The following is a 14,782-nucleotide window of genomic DNA, read 5'->3' as shown; positions in this document are numbered from 1 at the left end:
TCGCAGTTGGCAGAATAAACTTGCTTGAATTGGTAGCTTAGTGACAGTACTCCCCTAAAAATCCAAGGGATCTTTAGGGTACCAACTCTCGAATGTGTACCAAAGCATGACCTCTATCTGCATTCAGGTCCTTGCTATCTGAACCCATGGATGGATGCTTGACCTCCATCTTGCATTCCTGTCTATGCTTCATAGCTCTTCGCATAAATTACATGTTGGTGGGATCGGTATCAACATGCTCTCCTCTCCCAGAACCAGGCTTCTCCGGATTCTCCAGTTCCTTGCAACCCTCTGCTGTTCCTGAGAGTTCCCTCAGTCTCCCCAAGAAAGAAGCCAGGCCATGTATCGAAATCCTCTAGAATCCGCAACCAGCTCTCGGTGCTGCAGATGGTTCTACCAGCTGCCAGACATCTCCCGTTTCAATTTTGTGGTTCTCGGAATCCTTGAGTGGCACCATGTTCTTCTGCCAAACCCAGCATTTGAGCCTCGACCCATCGGTTACTGGCTTCTCCAAGGTCTTTGGTGTTGAACTGTTCATTTTTCCAGTCATAACTGCAGCAGGAAGAATGAGGAGTTCGCAAGCTGGACTGATGGTTGGATTATCATGCGGGCTTCTCTGAGAATGCTCTTGTTTACGGAGAAACAAAGATGGAATGTGGTATTGTGGTTACGGACTCGATGTGATAGGACACATTAGCTTAATCATGGGGAGGGTCCAGATTGACACTCGGGAGTAGCAAACCAGGGAATGCCCTTGGAATCCACCTGGGGTTGATGTTTATAAGATGTTGAACTCTGATGTAGATGTGATGGAGCTGGATAATTATGGTGTGCTGTCGGTGCTGAACCAATGCATGATGCAACTCGGCTGTTTTATATATGCATTCTTTACTGCAGACTGATGTTTAAAAAAGACAAAAAAAAAAAAAACAATGTAATTGAAATAAGCATTGTCGTAATCATAGATCAAACTTGAACTATGCCGGTGGATTTTATTTAGCTTTCGCAAGGCACCTGAAGGAGCTAGCTAGGATGCTTGTTACCTTTCTGGAATTGCAAAGTTTTTTGGGGCCCTTTCAATAGCTTCTATTATTGATGATATCTAGAGCAGAATTTGTGATCACGGTGAAGTCATGGAGTAGAAAATTCAAAAAGATACAGTATTTGACAAATTGAATCTTAAATCAGATTCCTGCTCTAGTCGGCTCTTTTGTTAGGTTTTTGATTTAGAGCTAGCTTCGAGCTCTGACTAGTTTAATACCAGACAGTTGATTCTCATGGATCAAAGAGGAGAATTAGGGTCATGAGTTACAGGGTAATACATGGATGCCATATACAAGTTCTGAGATATTTACGAGACCTCTAATGACTTGACAGCATATCTTCTACATCCCTTCGGCTTCCTCATGTGAATTCATCGGATTCCCTGGTGGATACAAAAGTAGTTTTCAGAGTTCATGACAATCTCATTTTCTCCATTTTCCAGCTGATAAGAACTCGAAGGAAGTATCATCAGTGTTTTAACCCTCAAAATGTTGGCGAACCCTGTCTACCTTTCTGGTGAAAAGGATAAAAGAAAGGAGTAAAATATTTAAGCTTTGGCCGACCTACTATATACGTTGTTAGAAAACCCTGGAATTCCTGATAACCATATGAATTTAGCATCAATTATTGATTATGAAAATATTGCAAAAATCTAGCCTAATTGACACGCATGACATTTGTAATTTTCCGACTTCTATTCATAGAAGCAGTCAGATTCACTTCAAAATCCATGAATCTCACATTATGTGGCTCGAGAGCTAGACAATTCTCTGTCCTCAAAAGGAAAAAGATGCATACTAATAGCATTATTTAGGCAAGCATCCATCAGCACGCATGGTAGGGTTGTTTCACTTGAGTTCTTGCCCTATCTCATCCATGCCCAATTACAATCCCTTCAAGAAAAGCTTGTGTCTTGATTTTTTAATTGGAAATTCTGTTTATGTAGAAGAAAAAAGAACTTTTTTATGATCGACATTTGTTCTACTAAGTTGTGGCTTGGATCACTCTCCTCGGCATGGCTATATGGCCAACCTGTGCACCATCACCATCACCATCATCATCACCATCACCATCTTGGAGGTGAAACTCAACCACTAGATAGACTCAGTTGCAGGATCTTAGAAAAGTAGCCACACAAAGTTCCTAAATCTAAAGGCATGGGTCCTCATCAATTGAAAGTGGCCACCAAGCTTGACCTACAGTGAACTTATCGGGCCTGGTGGATCATGATCTCACTCCGCTGTATGTAACAGTTGAGCTCCAGTGAGAAGTCACTCTCATTTGTCATGAAATGGCTTGTTGCATTGCATCCAATGATGTGTGCATGCACGATATATAGCTATACCAGCTGTAATTTGTGAATGATTGATTTTTGCATCAAGTTTGGAGTTTGAGGATTTTGGAGCTGTTTCTCCCAAGGTTTGATATGTTTTATCATTTCTTTGAAATTATTCACGGCTCTCTAATTGTCATCTAAAAAAAATATGAATGATTTTTTTCTAAAAAATGATTTTTTCATTACAACCTTAAATATATATGGTGTAACTTTCTTCCAAATTGCTAGTTTTCTGCAAATTATTACCCTTCTATATATGTACTTCCCGCCAAATCCTAAAAACGGGAGATGTCACCAAGTAGAATGGCAACTATGGTAGTGATGGAAGCAGTAGTGGTGGCGACAATAGCGGTCATAGAGATGGTAACAACAACAGTGACTGCAATGGCGACGATGAGGTCGTGCCGATGCTGATGATAGTAATGGTAAAAATCATACATTTTTTTCTTGTTTTCAAAAATTATAGTGAAAAAAAAAAAATCTTACTTTCACTTTTAAAAACAATAAAATAATTTTTAAAAATAAAAATAAAAATAATAGCATAAAAAATAATTTTTTTTCTTATCTCGTTTGATTCTCTAAAAATAAAAGCGCTCTCTTCTCTCCTCGTCTTTTGAAATGGAAGGTTGGACGGCTGGTAAGCCGTACCACACTGATTTGTGACGCTGCGTGCTTTAAATTCCCGTGCGAAGAAGGCAACCGTCCGTGCGAATCCATTGGCTCAGCCCATACCTTAGCTGTCCCCTAAAAAGGACAAAACTAGCCCTACGAGTTACGTCATGGGCCTCCACATCACGTGGGCTCTACGGTCATTGGCCTAAACCCACAAGCCAGAGAGTGGCGACCCCGTTTTGGTCCTCTCCTCACCTTCCACTTCCCACAATATAAAGAAGAGCTCACCATCCCAACCCCACCCCCTCATAGCCGCAGATGGCTGCTCAACTGGTCGGCGCCGAGGCCACCGCGGCTTCCGTCGATGCCGCGGCCTTCCTCTTGCCTCACCATCAGAGCTCATATTCCTACTCCTTGAAGGTTCGTGACAAGGCCCCCAGGAAACCTCATGATGACAACCCTCCAATTCGATGCATGGTGAAGAGAGTGAAGCAACTGCTTGCCCGAGGTTCTTCGCCTGCATTATACCTTGTGAGCAAGGCAAAGGAGCTTCGGAGGCATTGTTTCCGAGATGAAGCTTGTGGTGCTTCAGAGGTTGGCAATGGATTAATGGGCATGGAAGCATATTTCTCGATCCCCGTTGTGGTGCCGGTTACCTCCAGTGTGGTTTAGAAAATAGATATATATCAGAGGTGATTAATTGTCCTGTAGTCCTTTTACGTGAGCTCTTGGATATGAATATGGACAGAATCATGCATGCATGTGATCTAATCGATAGATACCTGTACAATATCGCTAATTACCTTCTACTTGAAGCTCTCCACATATTACTATCGCTTTGATCGAGCTCCAGTTTGCCATTACGTGCACAATTAGAAACATAATTGTTAACCGTAATAGACGCGCCCTTAAGTTTAATTATCTCTGCCGTGGTTTCCATGCATGAGATTCCACTCTATCGGAGGTTTAACTATGCCCGTACATACTTACTAGTGCAGATCGATTCATGGGTCACCAGCGAGATTAGTTATATGGATGAATTGCAGGATGATATGGATTTCTGTGGGATGAAAAGGAGCGATCGCACAGACACTGTCAAAGATTCTACAACTAATCAAATTATTAGTTGCTGATCCATCAGCTAGAATGACCAGCTTTAGAGATGTTTCAGCCAGCCAGCTTTAGCTCCGCTGGCTGGCATACCTCGCCACTTGGGAGAGGTCTAGGGTTTGAAACATGGTGACTGCAGCATGTTTACATGCATGTGATGTTAGCATTATTCTCTCTTCATCTATTGTTATCTTTTGAGATACGAACTTCTGCAAAGGAAATATTGTGGAGATGGCACTTTTATTAGAGAGAACAATAAAAGATGGAAAAGAAAATATTAGTCTATTGGGATAGTTAGTCCATAAGTTATTCTGACTTCTTCTTGGTTACATTTTTGGAAATAATTCAAGGCTACGAGCGTTTTTGCATCTAAAAAAAAAAAAAAAAAATGGTGGTTTTATGCTAGAAATAGCTCATGACAGCTTTTCCCTTGGAATAGTTATGCACCGCATAACGTACGGCATAAGCAAGCTTGATAGAATAACCTTACCTTAAGTTTATGCTTATTTCTGAAAAGCTGTTTAGCAGGGATAAGGCTTAATGCAAGCCTTACGTCTTCTTCCAGAACCAGATGCTGCCTATTGTCACGGGTTAGCTTCAAACCTTACGGACATTAGTTGAATGTATTCTCTAGGAAATAGTGAGGAATTAAGGAATTCAAGCTATGTGTTTGTCCATATTGAAGGGTGAGAGTAATTAATCGTGGAAGAGTAATTCATGTCTAACTACAATTTAATTTGTACAAAATGGTGAGTGAAACCTTAAAAGAACAGTTTTCATTAATTCTCTACAAGTTGTTATACCACATCATGTTTCCAATGAATGCATGCTCAGCTAGCTAGGTGATTTAGGGCCACATAGTCTGGTGGTACTATAACTGTGATAATAGTACAAGTCTTGTGGAAGTGGATGTAGACGTAGTAAGTTGACGTAGATATAGTAATGCAAATGAACAAATGTGGACCTGTCATGCTGTAACATTGCTACAGTATTGGTCGTGCAAGAGTAGGTAGAGATCGTTCGCTTATCGAGGAGCTTCGCATGATCTTCGCAACCACACAATCAATATAATGGGATTGCACCGAAACATAATATATTATATTAGTATAATACTTAATATTTAATATTACATAATATAATATTTAATATTAGTATTAATATTGATATAGTATGTCAAGTATTCATATATAATAATATTATAATTTATTATTCATAATATTGATAGTATTAGTATATTAACAAAATATTGTCTTAAAATACACCAATAGCAATTTATTATACTAATATATGATGAATATATTAATATAATATAAAAAATTAATATATTATTAATTAATATATTAGCAAATTCATGTGAATCGACATTTCTCGCATCTAAATGAGTTCCATACAGGGGAACAGTTTGGATGGGAAAACTAGCATCCATTCTCACCTTCCAATTCTTGCAGACCAAACATAGCCTTGGTGGTAGAAACAGCTTCAATGAAAGATCTTTACCAGGGCTATCAATGGGCTAGGCCTAATACCCAGGGAGCCTAAATAATTTCTTTGTGAGCCATGCCCTAAATTTTGAGTACAAAAAGAGCAGAGTTAGGTAAGCATATTCTGGTTTGGCATAAATGAATTTGAATCATAAATGAGCAAATTTTTTTAGACTTGGTTATTAAATGGGTAGGCTTTTGGTTTAGACCTTTGAGTGGTTCAACCCACGGTGACTCGTTTAATAATTTGATTGGGTCATAACCCAATCTATTTAATCTATTTAAAACTTGCTTAACCATTCAACATATACTTACCTTATTTTTACATGTTTATATGATCTCTTTAACATGTTTAACCTATTTTGATCTATTTAATCTGTTAAAGACCTACCTAACCTATTTTATCCATTTAACTTGGCTCGACCTATTTAACAAATTGGTTATACATGTTAGATTTTCTGTTGGGTCGGATTATCTGTTTAATAAATCAGTCAGGTTCAGATCTGAATTTTTGTCTCAATCCGCATCCAACTCAGCCTGTATTTGATTTTGGTACGACCCAATTACCACCCATAAATAAGGACCAACACAAGAAGATACAAAACTCGGATTGGGTTCAGGAATGGTACCTCCAAGTCAGCTAAGCTTCAGCCTGTAGTTTGAATCACCAAACAAAAATCAGGCCGCCCATTGGCGCCCTTCATGACTTGAAACACTCATCCCTTTAGTTTTTTTCTTTCTTTTGAGCAGGTGTGCCTCATAATTTCACTTGGCGGTGGACATGAGCTTGCAGTTTGTCGACTAATCCAAAGACTTTCACCGCGTCTCGGATAGAGTGATGGAGATTGCAGAGAGACAGCTAAGTTGCTGCTTCGTTTTCCCTTGGTGGGTAATTTTAGACGACAGAAGGGACAACGAGAAGAAACTAAAAGAAATGCGTGTGGGTCACAGCCTCACAGGCCAAAATCAGCTGGGAATCCGCGCACCGACAGGCGCGTTTCGCCGAACATTTGTCCGACGCCATCGCGGACAAAACCGCCCACAAGTACGCATTGCGAGGGTGGAAAGGGATTAGACCTGCAGCTGACGGACATCAATGCGCGACGCGCGCACCAACCAGCCCACGTTCAATGGCTCAAAATCTAATACTGTGTTCTGGCTGGATCACAACAATAATTTTTGAGATTCTTTTTGGTTCGCTGATCATTTTAAAATTTGAACTATAGTCACGATGGACCCCCCACTCAGCTTAAAAAAAAAAAAAATTCTTATGATTTTTTTAATGATCATCTCTTTAAGTAATCTAAAAGTTAGAAAAAATTTACTTGCTAATGAAGTTGTCAATTTTATAATATAAATATTTAAAAAAAATTTACAAATGATCTATCCTTCCTTGCCTATCAAAGCTCGATAGGGTAGTTCTTCTTCTTTCCAAATCTTTTTCTCCTCTATTTTTTTTTTTAGAATCCTGATATCAACAAGTTCATAAAATCTAAAAAAAAATACATACATATATATATATATATATATATATATATATATATATATATATATATATATATATATATATATATATATATATATATATATATATTTATATTAGATAAAGTTAAAAAACTATACGCTTATATTAATTAAAATTATGTTATGAAAACTGTGTTTCGATTTAATTATTGCTTGGTATACACTTATAATATGAGTAATTTGGTTGGTGTATATTACATGACCATGACCATAGTATGTAACAATAAAATTGAAAAGAATTTTTTGTTATCAAAATATTTTTCTGAAATCTTAATATTTGAAAAAATAATTTTTACAAATTTAGTTGACCATACAAAACCATAATTTACATTAGATCAAGTATTTATTTTTTTAAAAAATATAAAATATTTATTATAAAAAAGAGCTTACTATATTCTATTTAAAATTTTAAAAATATTTTTGAAAAAAAAATATCACAATTTTCAATCCATAAAAATTAAACTTTTTCGTATCCTACATAATTTTTTTATAAAATTTGAGAATTTTATTCCCATAAAAAGCTTTTCTTTTTTTTAAAAATTCATATTGAATATTATATATATATATATATATATGTTGGGGGCCTTGAATTTAGTCCCACATCGGCTAGTAGCGGAAAGCTTCTGTGCCTTAAAATGGGGGATGAAAATCCTTTCCTCTCGAGGCACCTTTTGAAGAACAAAATCGTGAGGACAGTGGTCTTCCCCCTAAAATGGATAATACCTCGAGAGGAACGCAGTACTCTTTTTCTGCTAGCTTAATGTGGGATATGCTGTTGTGTGAGGCTCCGGCCAAAAACCGTTTCCACAACAATATACTTAGGAACAAATTTTAGTACAAGTTGTTTCCAACTTTTGAATTGCTTCATCAAGAAGTTATTTCAAGAAAAAAATATGGGAAGGTATCAAGCCCCCCGCATAGTTCTAACGAGCAAGGGAATCGCGTCCACCTTTGGCCTTTCTCCACGTGAAAGGCCCCAGAGAAAGAGAAAGAGAGTGGGGGATGGCTTGTGAGTTGCATATGTTAGTATAAAAATATATGTGGTGTGAGAACTTAAGCGGTGCAGTTCGGGTGATCCCCAAATATTTCATGTGGGCTGAGCGAATTTCGTATAGTTTGAAGTAATCTCCTCTGTTTTTCGAGGTAGTTCTCTCTTGTTGATTTTTGAGGGGCTGTGCATTTGTTTAATATATCTTTGCAGAAAACTGTACCCCTTGAACTGTTCTTTATCGACCGAGTGAGCTGCTATTGATGTGATTTGCTCTCATTTTTCTTTTTTCCTCCTTCACAAAGAGTTCTTTTTCTTTTTGTTATTCTTGTTCAGCTTAAAATGCATTTTTTTTTGTTTTATTTTTACTTTTTTTTGTGGTGGTTGGATAGATGCAAGTGAAGCCGGTTGTTTGTTGAATAAGAATTTAAGGATGGGATCTGTTTTTTGATTAGTCTAAAGGAGGGACATCTGAGAAATAGTGGAGTGGACATCACTATCGTATGGCATCTTAGAAAGTGGAGAGCATGAGCTTTTGAAAGGAACAAATGAGAGGCTTTAGTTATCGGATTCGTAATATGGATTGCCGGGCTATGAAATGTTGGTGTATGTCTGTTAAAACCTTTTTGATACAATCGACAAATTAGTTTCATGACAATTTCATAACTTATATCACCACTTCTCTGCACATATTGGATCCCATTGAAATTTTTTGTTGATCAGCAGTTGCAGTACTTCCGGTCCATGCTAATTCCTGCATATATAGGAAAGTTGATATCTTTTTCTGCTTAAAATTCTGCAAGTCAAACTGCTAATATTGAAGTTACAGTAAAGGAAAAGTTGGGTTTTCTTTGCCTCGATAGGATGATGAGAGCTCACTTGATCTAATCAGGAAGAAGGGAAAAGGTTAAGTTGACAAGACTTCTTCCTCTTCCTTTTCTTTTTCCCCCCTCCATATGGTAACAAATTTGTTGCCATATGTTGTCCCTCTCATGTGTCAAGGAAATGGTTATTGATTTAAAAAAATTACATTCATCTTTTAGTAAGGAAAAAGAGAAAAGAAAAAGGATATCTACTGTTTAGTGCTTATTGCTAGCCAGTTGCAGGGTATATGCTCAGAACCTAATCATCCACCTATATTGAACTAGGGATTAAGTAATTTGCTATATGAATTTTTAATTTTGGACAGATTGTTGACACACTTTTCAGTTGTTTCTTAGAAATGCTGGAAATTCCAGGGAGTCTAGTGGCTTTAGCTATTACTGTTGACAGATGTGTTGCTTATGGTCTTGGAGCAATAGCGCTTGCTTTGTTTTTATGTGCTGAAATCGATCCTGCAGAATGCTTGGTGCTAAACCAGGAGGATGGATTTATCTTTTCATCTTACTAGAGCTACTGATCTCGATGAAAGTGGAGGGTTTCGATGTCCCTCTCACTCTTGTGCAAAGTGCTGTGGCCAAAGGAGCAGGTTGGATAATTATATTAATTGCTTCCTCATGCAATGTTCCTCTCATTTTATCAGGCTAACATGATTTATGTATACTAGGATATAAATTAGGATTCTATGGTTTTTCAGAAACTACGCCCGTTGCTCCTGTCTCGAATCTAATTGTTTCTTTGGCTCTATGACTTCTGAATCATTATGCAGTCTGTTTGGATGGAAGTCCCCCAGCGTATCATTTCGCGCCAGGCTTTGGCTCAGGGGTGAACAACTGGTTGGTTCACATGGAGGTAAGTTGGATATTTTGTGAGCAAACATTAAGGCCTATCCACCTATTTTCGTTTCATAAGGCAAGGAAACAGTATGCTTTCTTCTGTTAATCAGTTGGTATGGAGTCTCAGGTTCAACCTTCAGTGATACTCATATCTACTAATTGAAAGTGTTCTGGCAGGTTTCTTGTATATTTACTAGATCGGTACTTTTGTTTGCGAATTTTGAAATATAAAGAGGTCCAGTATGAGAATATATCACATTTTCATGTCCCAATTGCCAGTCCAGAAATCATTATCACACATGAGCTGAAGATCCGCAAGGATTGCAACAGCATCTCAATTCTGGATATTCTTCATATTTTTCCATGTCTAGGACATGCATAGTTCTGCAACACAAAAATTATACCATGATACTTGTTGCAAAGGAATGAAGACTATACCGTCCTTGTCATAAGTTGCTAACTTGCAAGGATGGCTTCTTTATCAGCAGGGTGAATGTTTAAGTTCATGGGATGTCCCAAGTTCCCTGGCTTCCACTTTTTATCAATTGGATTCATCTTTTTTTCACTAATCTTTCTCAGGGAGGAGGATGGTGCCGGAATGTTGAAGAATGTAAAGAACGCATAAAGAACTTCAGAGGCTCCTCTAAGTATATGAAGCAGCTCTCCTTCTCTGGAATTTTAGGCAAGAAGCAAAATTTAAATCCTGGTATAGCATTCAACGATTATCTCCTTTTCTGGATCATTGTATCAACTACCAATAATGTGAGAGATTAATTTGAATTTTATATAGTAGCTGGTATAATTTGAGGAGAATTTTTCTATTAACAAATGAAAATGAGGTGGACAAAAAGGAGAGCTTCTAAATAAATTCTATAGACCTTGTTTGGCAGGTTGTTGTGGATTACGCATTGGTATTCCTCCAATTTTCTATATGTTTCTGCCAAATGACATTTTGAACCCAGTTTAAACCAGGGACAAAAGGAACCTATAAAAGTGTGAATAAAAAAAAGAAAATCAACTTCTTGCCACCTTACGTGAATATACCTAGATAAAGCTATCCTGCCAAAGTAGCAGGATTACTTCAGGTTTTCTCAAGTCGAGGGTGGCTTATTCTGGATTAAGTACTATCCAGGTTTCGTTATCCCGCAGCCGAGGAAATTCAGGCGAACTGAATTCCAAGGTCTAGAGAATCTTGGATGACGAAAAATAAAGCATAAAGCATTTTAATGAATTTCTGGATGAAGTGACTGGCAAGATAGATAATGTTTCATGCAGATCATGTGAGTTAATGAGACAAACATTTATCATGCCTTAAAATCTCTCTTTTGGCTTGTGGCTTTTCAACCATCCATTGAAAATATATACCCTTTTTATCTCATATGCCAAAAATTCACGAGAAAACGATGCTAAAGAATGTCTCTCTCAGGCTGGTCTAGTATATCTTTATACAAACAAGGGCCTTGTCATTGCTTAATGAAGTCTCCTTGGGTGGGTCTCCATGGTTTAGTACTATGAGCATATATCTCCTTGCATACAAACAGGGGAGTGGCTTGTTCTGCAAGTAGTGCAATTATTTCTGATTTGTGATGTTTTATATGTAATTTCAGCCACTTCATTAATTAAATATAGTTGTCCGCTTCGTGGTCTCCAGATGCAACTCCTTGCTAGTGGATACCGCTCTATTCATATTAAATATTAATGTTCCTTCTCCAAAGGGCCAGTCAGTTTCTGCAGTCACCTGCCATTTGTAATTTCTGTTGTCCAATAATTCACAACTAAGTGATCACATATTTACCTATATTCTATGTAATTGAACGCTAAGATTAAGTTTTTCATTTATTTTAATGAAACACTGTTTCTGAATTTAAATTAATATGTCTTTCTGGGGCTACATGTAGACTTCTATAACTGGAATAAGGTCAAGATTCGATACTGTGACGGTTCATCATTCACTGGTGATATAGAGGCAGTAAATCCTGTAAGTCTGTTCCGCATTTTGCTTAGGCAAAATGTGCTGTACTTGCAATTTGATTACTATTTTTCCTCTTTTATTTACAAATCATAAATCCATTAATATAACAATGGTTTTTATGGCATCATCTACTTAGGCAACAAATCTTCACTTTAGAGGAGCTAGGGTTTGGCGTGCTATTATAGATGATCTACTGGCAAAGGGGATGAACAAGGCACAAAATGTATGTTCCTGTAAAGTAGCCAAAATGTTTTATTTGTACAATACAGTGTTCTAATAATATGAAGAATGGCTGCAGGCGCTTCTTTCTGGTTGTTCAGCTGGTGGTTTGGCATCCATACTACACTGCGACAGCTTTCGTGATCTTGTACCAGCTGGTGCAAGAGTTAAATGCTTCTCAGATGCTGGTTATTTTATCAATGGGTAAGCTTATACTCTGCATCCATGTTCCAATTTGCTCATCATACCAGACAATCACTCCCAGTTATCGAACTTTCTAACAAGGAGAAAAAAAATCCTAGCATGACATTCTTTGGCAATATTATGACAGGAAGGATGTTTCTGGAAAGGAGTCCATCAAAGACTTCTATAATCAAGTGGCGACGACACATGTATGTTTGTTTAGTTACTTTAACCTGCTGTATATAAACCCATCTCTTGTATTTATGCTACTGTTTTCCGATGATACTAATAAACAGGTTGGGGTCAGTGACAAGCCCCTGGCCATGAGGTGGTTTTAGAAGGAAACTGCAGAAAAATTTAGGCCATTACAATTACTTTGTGAATAATAATCTCAATTCTGACATTCTGAAAATTATGTAATAGCATCTAGTCCGAATAGTAATAATGAATGATGCATGCTAAGCTGGAGCTTGCGTTTCTTCTAGGGATCAGCAAAGAATTTGCCATCTTCATGCACTTCAAGGTTTCCGCCAAGCATGGTAAGTAATATTATTTTTTTTCAATTGTTGTATTTTGAACCTTATAGCACCATCGTACAAACATGGTTCAAATGTATATGCAGTGCTTTTTCCCACAGTATGTGGTGCAGAGTATGCGCACACCACTTTTTATATTAAATGCAGCATATGATGCATGGCAGGTAACAATTTCCTCAAATTTATTATGTCGCTTTTCGACTTGTTCTTCATATCATAACAGTGATATCTTTCTTCGGCTAATTAAACAATGATTCTTATCAAAAAAAAGAGCAAACTGTATATATAAGAATTTGATCAGTGTATATGGTTATCCTTGAAGTACTGCCCTCTCTAAATGATGGTTATATCCTATATATCGAAACCCTGTTGATTTTTATACCATAGTTTTCCTTTAATGCAACCAAGATATAGTTAAATATCTTTCATTTTATAGATCATATGCACTCTATAGATATTCCAAGGTAATCACCTGCCGATTTTGATGATAGAAAATAGACTTGAACCTTTGTTTCTTTCGTCTTTTTTTTTTTTTTCTCTGAGCAAATATATACAGAAGGACCATTGCTTGTTTCAAAACCCCTCTAAGTTGTGAATAAAATGTCTCGTATTTCAGATCAAGAACATTTTGGCACCAAGTCCTTCTGATCCCCGTAAAGTTTGGGGTGAATGCAAGCTTGATATAAAGAAGTGTTCTTCGAATCAACTTCAGGTCATGCAAGGTCAGCACTTTAAGTTGTTTCTTATTGAAAGAAGTTTCTTTTTGTATAGCAAATTCACCAAACAGGCTTGGATTTTCAGAGCCTCCACCACTGAAATTCTGTGCACACACGCATTCATTATTTGCTAAAAGAGAGATTTTTTTGGTGATACTGCTAAAAGAGAGATTGAATCACTATCAAATAGTATGCCCAATTTCCAGTTCTTCCTTCTAGTTATCTTACCTGGGAACAGCAGCATAGATATCATCATGTAACGATGCAGAGTCATGAATTATTACATGTTTATTATAATTGGAGATTTTAGTTTCTCTAGGGCAGTTGAACTGTTGATTTGTTGTGTTTGAAGAGTATGTGATTAACATATTTTTTGATGTTATAACAGGTTTCAGATCAGAGTTTATGCGTGCACTGCCTGCAAACTCATCATCTATAGGCATGTTTATAGACTCGTGTTATTCCCACTGCCAATCAGGGGCTCAGGAGACATGGTTAAGAAGTGATTCTCCTGTTATAGATAAGATGGTAAACTCTACTATATTCTACTTAATTCCAAATATTCAGTGGTGGTAGTTGACACGTGTGGATCGCTACTTTCTGATTTTTTTTTTTACAGAAAAAAAAAAGATATTATTGTTCCTTCTGTCATAACTTGCAGTGCTTAGTCTGAAATATGTTGATTAGAAGTATATATTGTTTTAGCGCCATTGCAGGCTACTGATTCATTTAGTTGTTTTTTTTTTCTTTTTCAACTTTTCACCCTCATTATGATCTATTATATAGTTGCATGTTGTAGGTTGTTATGTTGCATTTGAACCAAGATTTTTGTATCTAAATAAAAATTACTTAATATTAGGCTTGTGCAATGGAATTTATGATCATTCCAAGTGCACAACTTTTATAGGCTGTCTTATCTTTATAGTTTTCTTTTTGCAGCCAATTGCAAAAGCAGTTGGAGACTGGTATTTCGGCCGGACTTCCATGCGGAAGATTGACTGCCCTTACCCATGCAACCCAACATGTCACAACCGCGAAATTGATTAAGTATAAAATTAGCTACCTTGGCTTGTGCATTGATGTGCTATAATGTCACTATATTGTTTATCTTTCATGCAAACCATTCCTAAAATCAAGTGGCACTTCTTTTGTGCTCTTTGTAGGCATGTCTTTGGTCTTCTGTCAGCAGAAGCCAGTTTGATTAAGTTAAAGAGCAGTTTGTTTTACTTATGTATGGAGAGTAATAGTCTAAAAGTGAATCTTGGTACGGTGGTAAGGTTGCTCCTGGATGTTATGAGTTTGATATATGGATGCACCCTTTTTCTTATTTTTTAAAAAATAATTTT

The 14,782-nt window shown here is 37.1% G+C and overlaps 1 protein-coding gene across 3 annotated transcripts; it reads left to right on the top strand.

Annotated features, from left to right (window-relative positions):
* Positions 1-7,997: 7,997 nt before the first annotated feature.
* On the top strand, positions 7,998-14,725 carry LOC103720446 (pectin acetylesterase 8-like). 3 transcript variants are annotated; one of them, XM_039123912.1, is made up of 13 exons: positions 7,998-8,250; positions 9,436-9,563; positions 9,744-9,826; positions 10,390-10,516; positions 11,709-11,788; positions 11,919-12,005; positions 12,081-12,205; positions 12,333-12,393; positions 12,670-12,723; positions 12,807-12,884; positions 13,337-13,442; positions 13,825-13,964; positions 14,376-14,725. In XM_039123912.1, exons 2-13 carry the CDS (start codon positions 9,437-9,439, stop codon positions 14,481-14,483), a joined length of 1,176 nt encoding a protein of 391 aa, XP_038979840.1. In that variant the 5' UTR covers positions 7,998-8,250; position 9,436; the 3' UTR covers positions 14,484-14,725. The 3 variants fall into 3 exon arrangements, with proteins under 3 accessions (XP_038979840.1, XP_038979839.1, XP_038979841.1); XM_039123911.1 differs by lacking the exon at positions 7,998-8,250 and adding an exon at positions 8,679-8,701; XM_039123913.1 differs by lacking the exon at positions 7,998-8,250 and adding an exon at positions 8,978-9,001.
* The last annotated feature ends 57 nt before the right edge of the window (positions 14,726-14,782 follow it).

This window comes from Phoenix dactylifera, chromosome 2 (genome assembly GCF_009389715.1).
Source record: "Phoenix dactylifera cultivar Barhee BC4 chromosome 2, palm_55x_up_171113_PBpolish2nd_filt_p, whole genome shotgun sequence".
In the NCBI taxonomy this organism is placed as follows: Eukaryota; Viridiplantae; Streptophyta; class Magnoliopsida; order Arecales; family Arecaceae; genus Phoenix; species Phoenix dactylifera.
Note: the sequence above shows the minus strand (reverse complement) of the source record. Positions and strands in the feature narration are given on the sequence as shown.

What these genes read in the sequence shown, in the direction of transcription:
- LOC103720446 (XM_039123911.1), top strand. An exon ending in TGCTGTGGCCAAAGGAGCAG is followed by an intron (nt 9,564 to 9,743) that starts GTTGGATAATTA and finishes ATCATTATGCAG; the next exon opens with TCTGTTTGGATGGAAGTCCC. An exon ending in CAGCATATGATGCATGGCAG is followed by an intron (nt 12,885 to 13,336) that starts GTAACAATTTCC and finishes CTCGTATTTCAG; the next exon opens with ATCAAGAACATTTTGGCACC.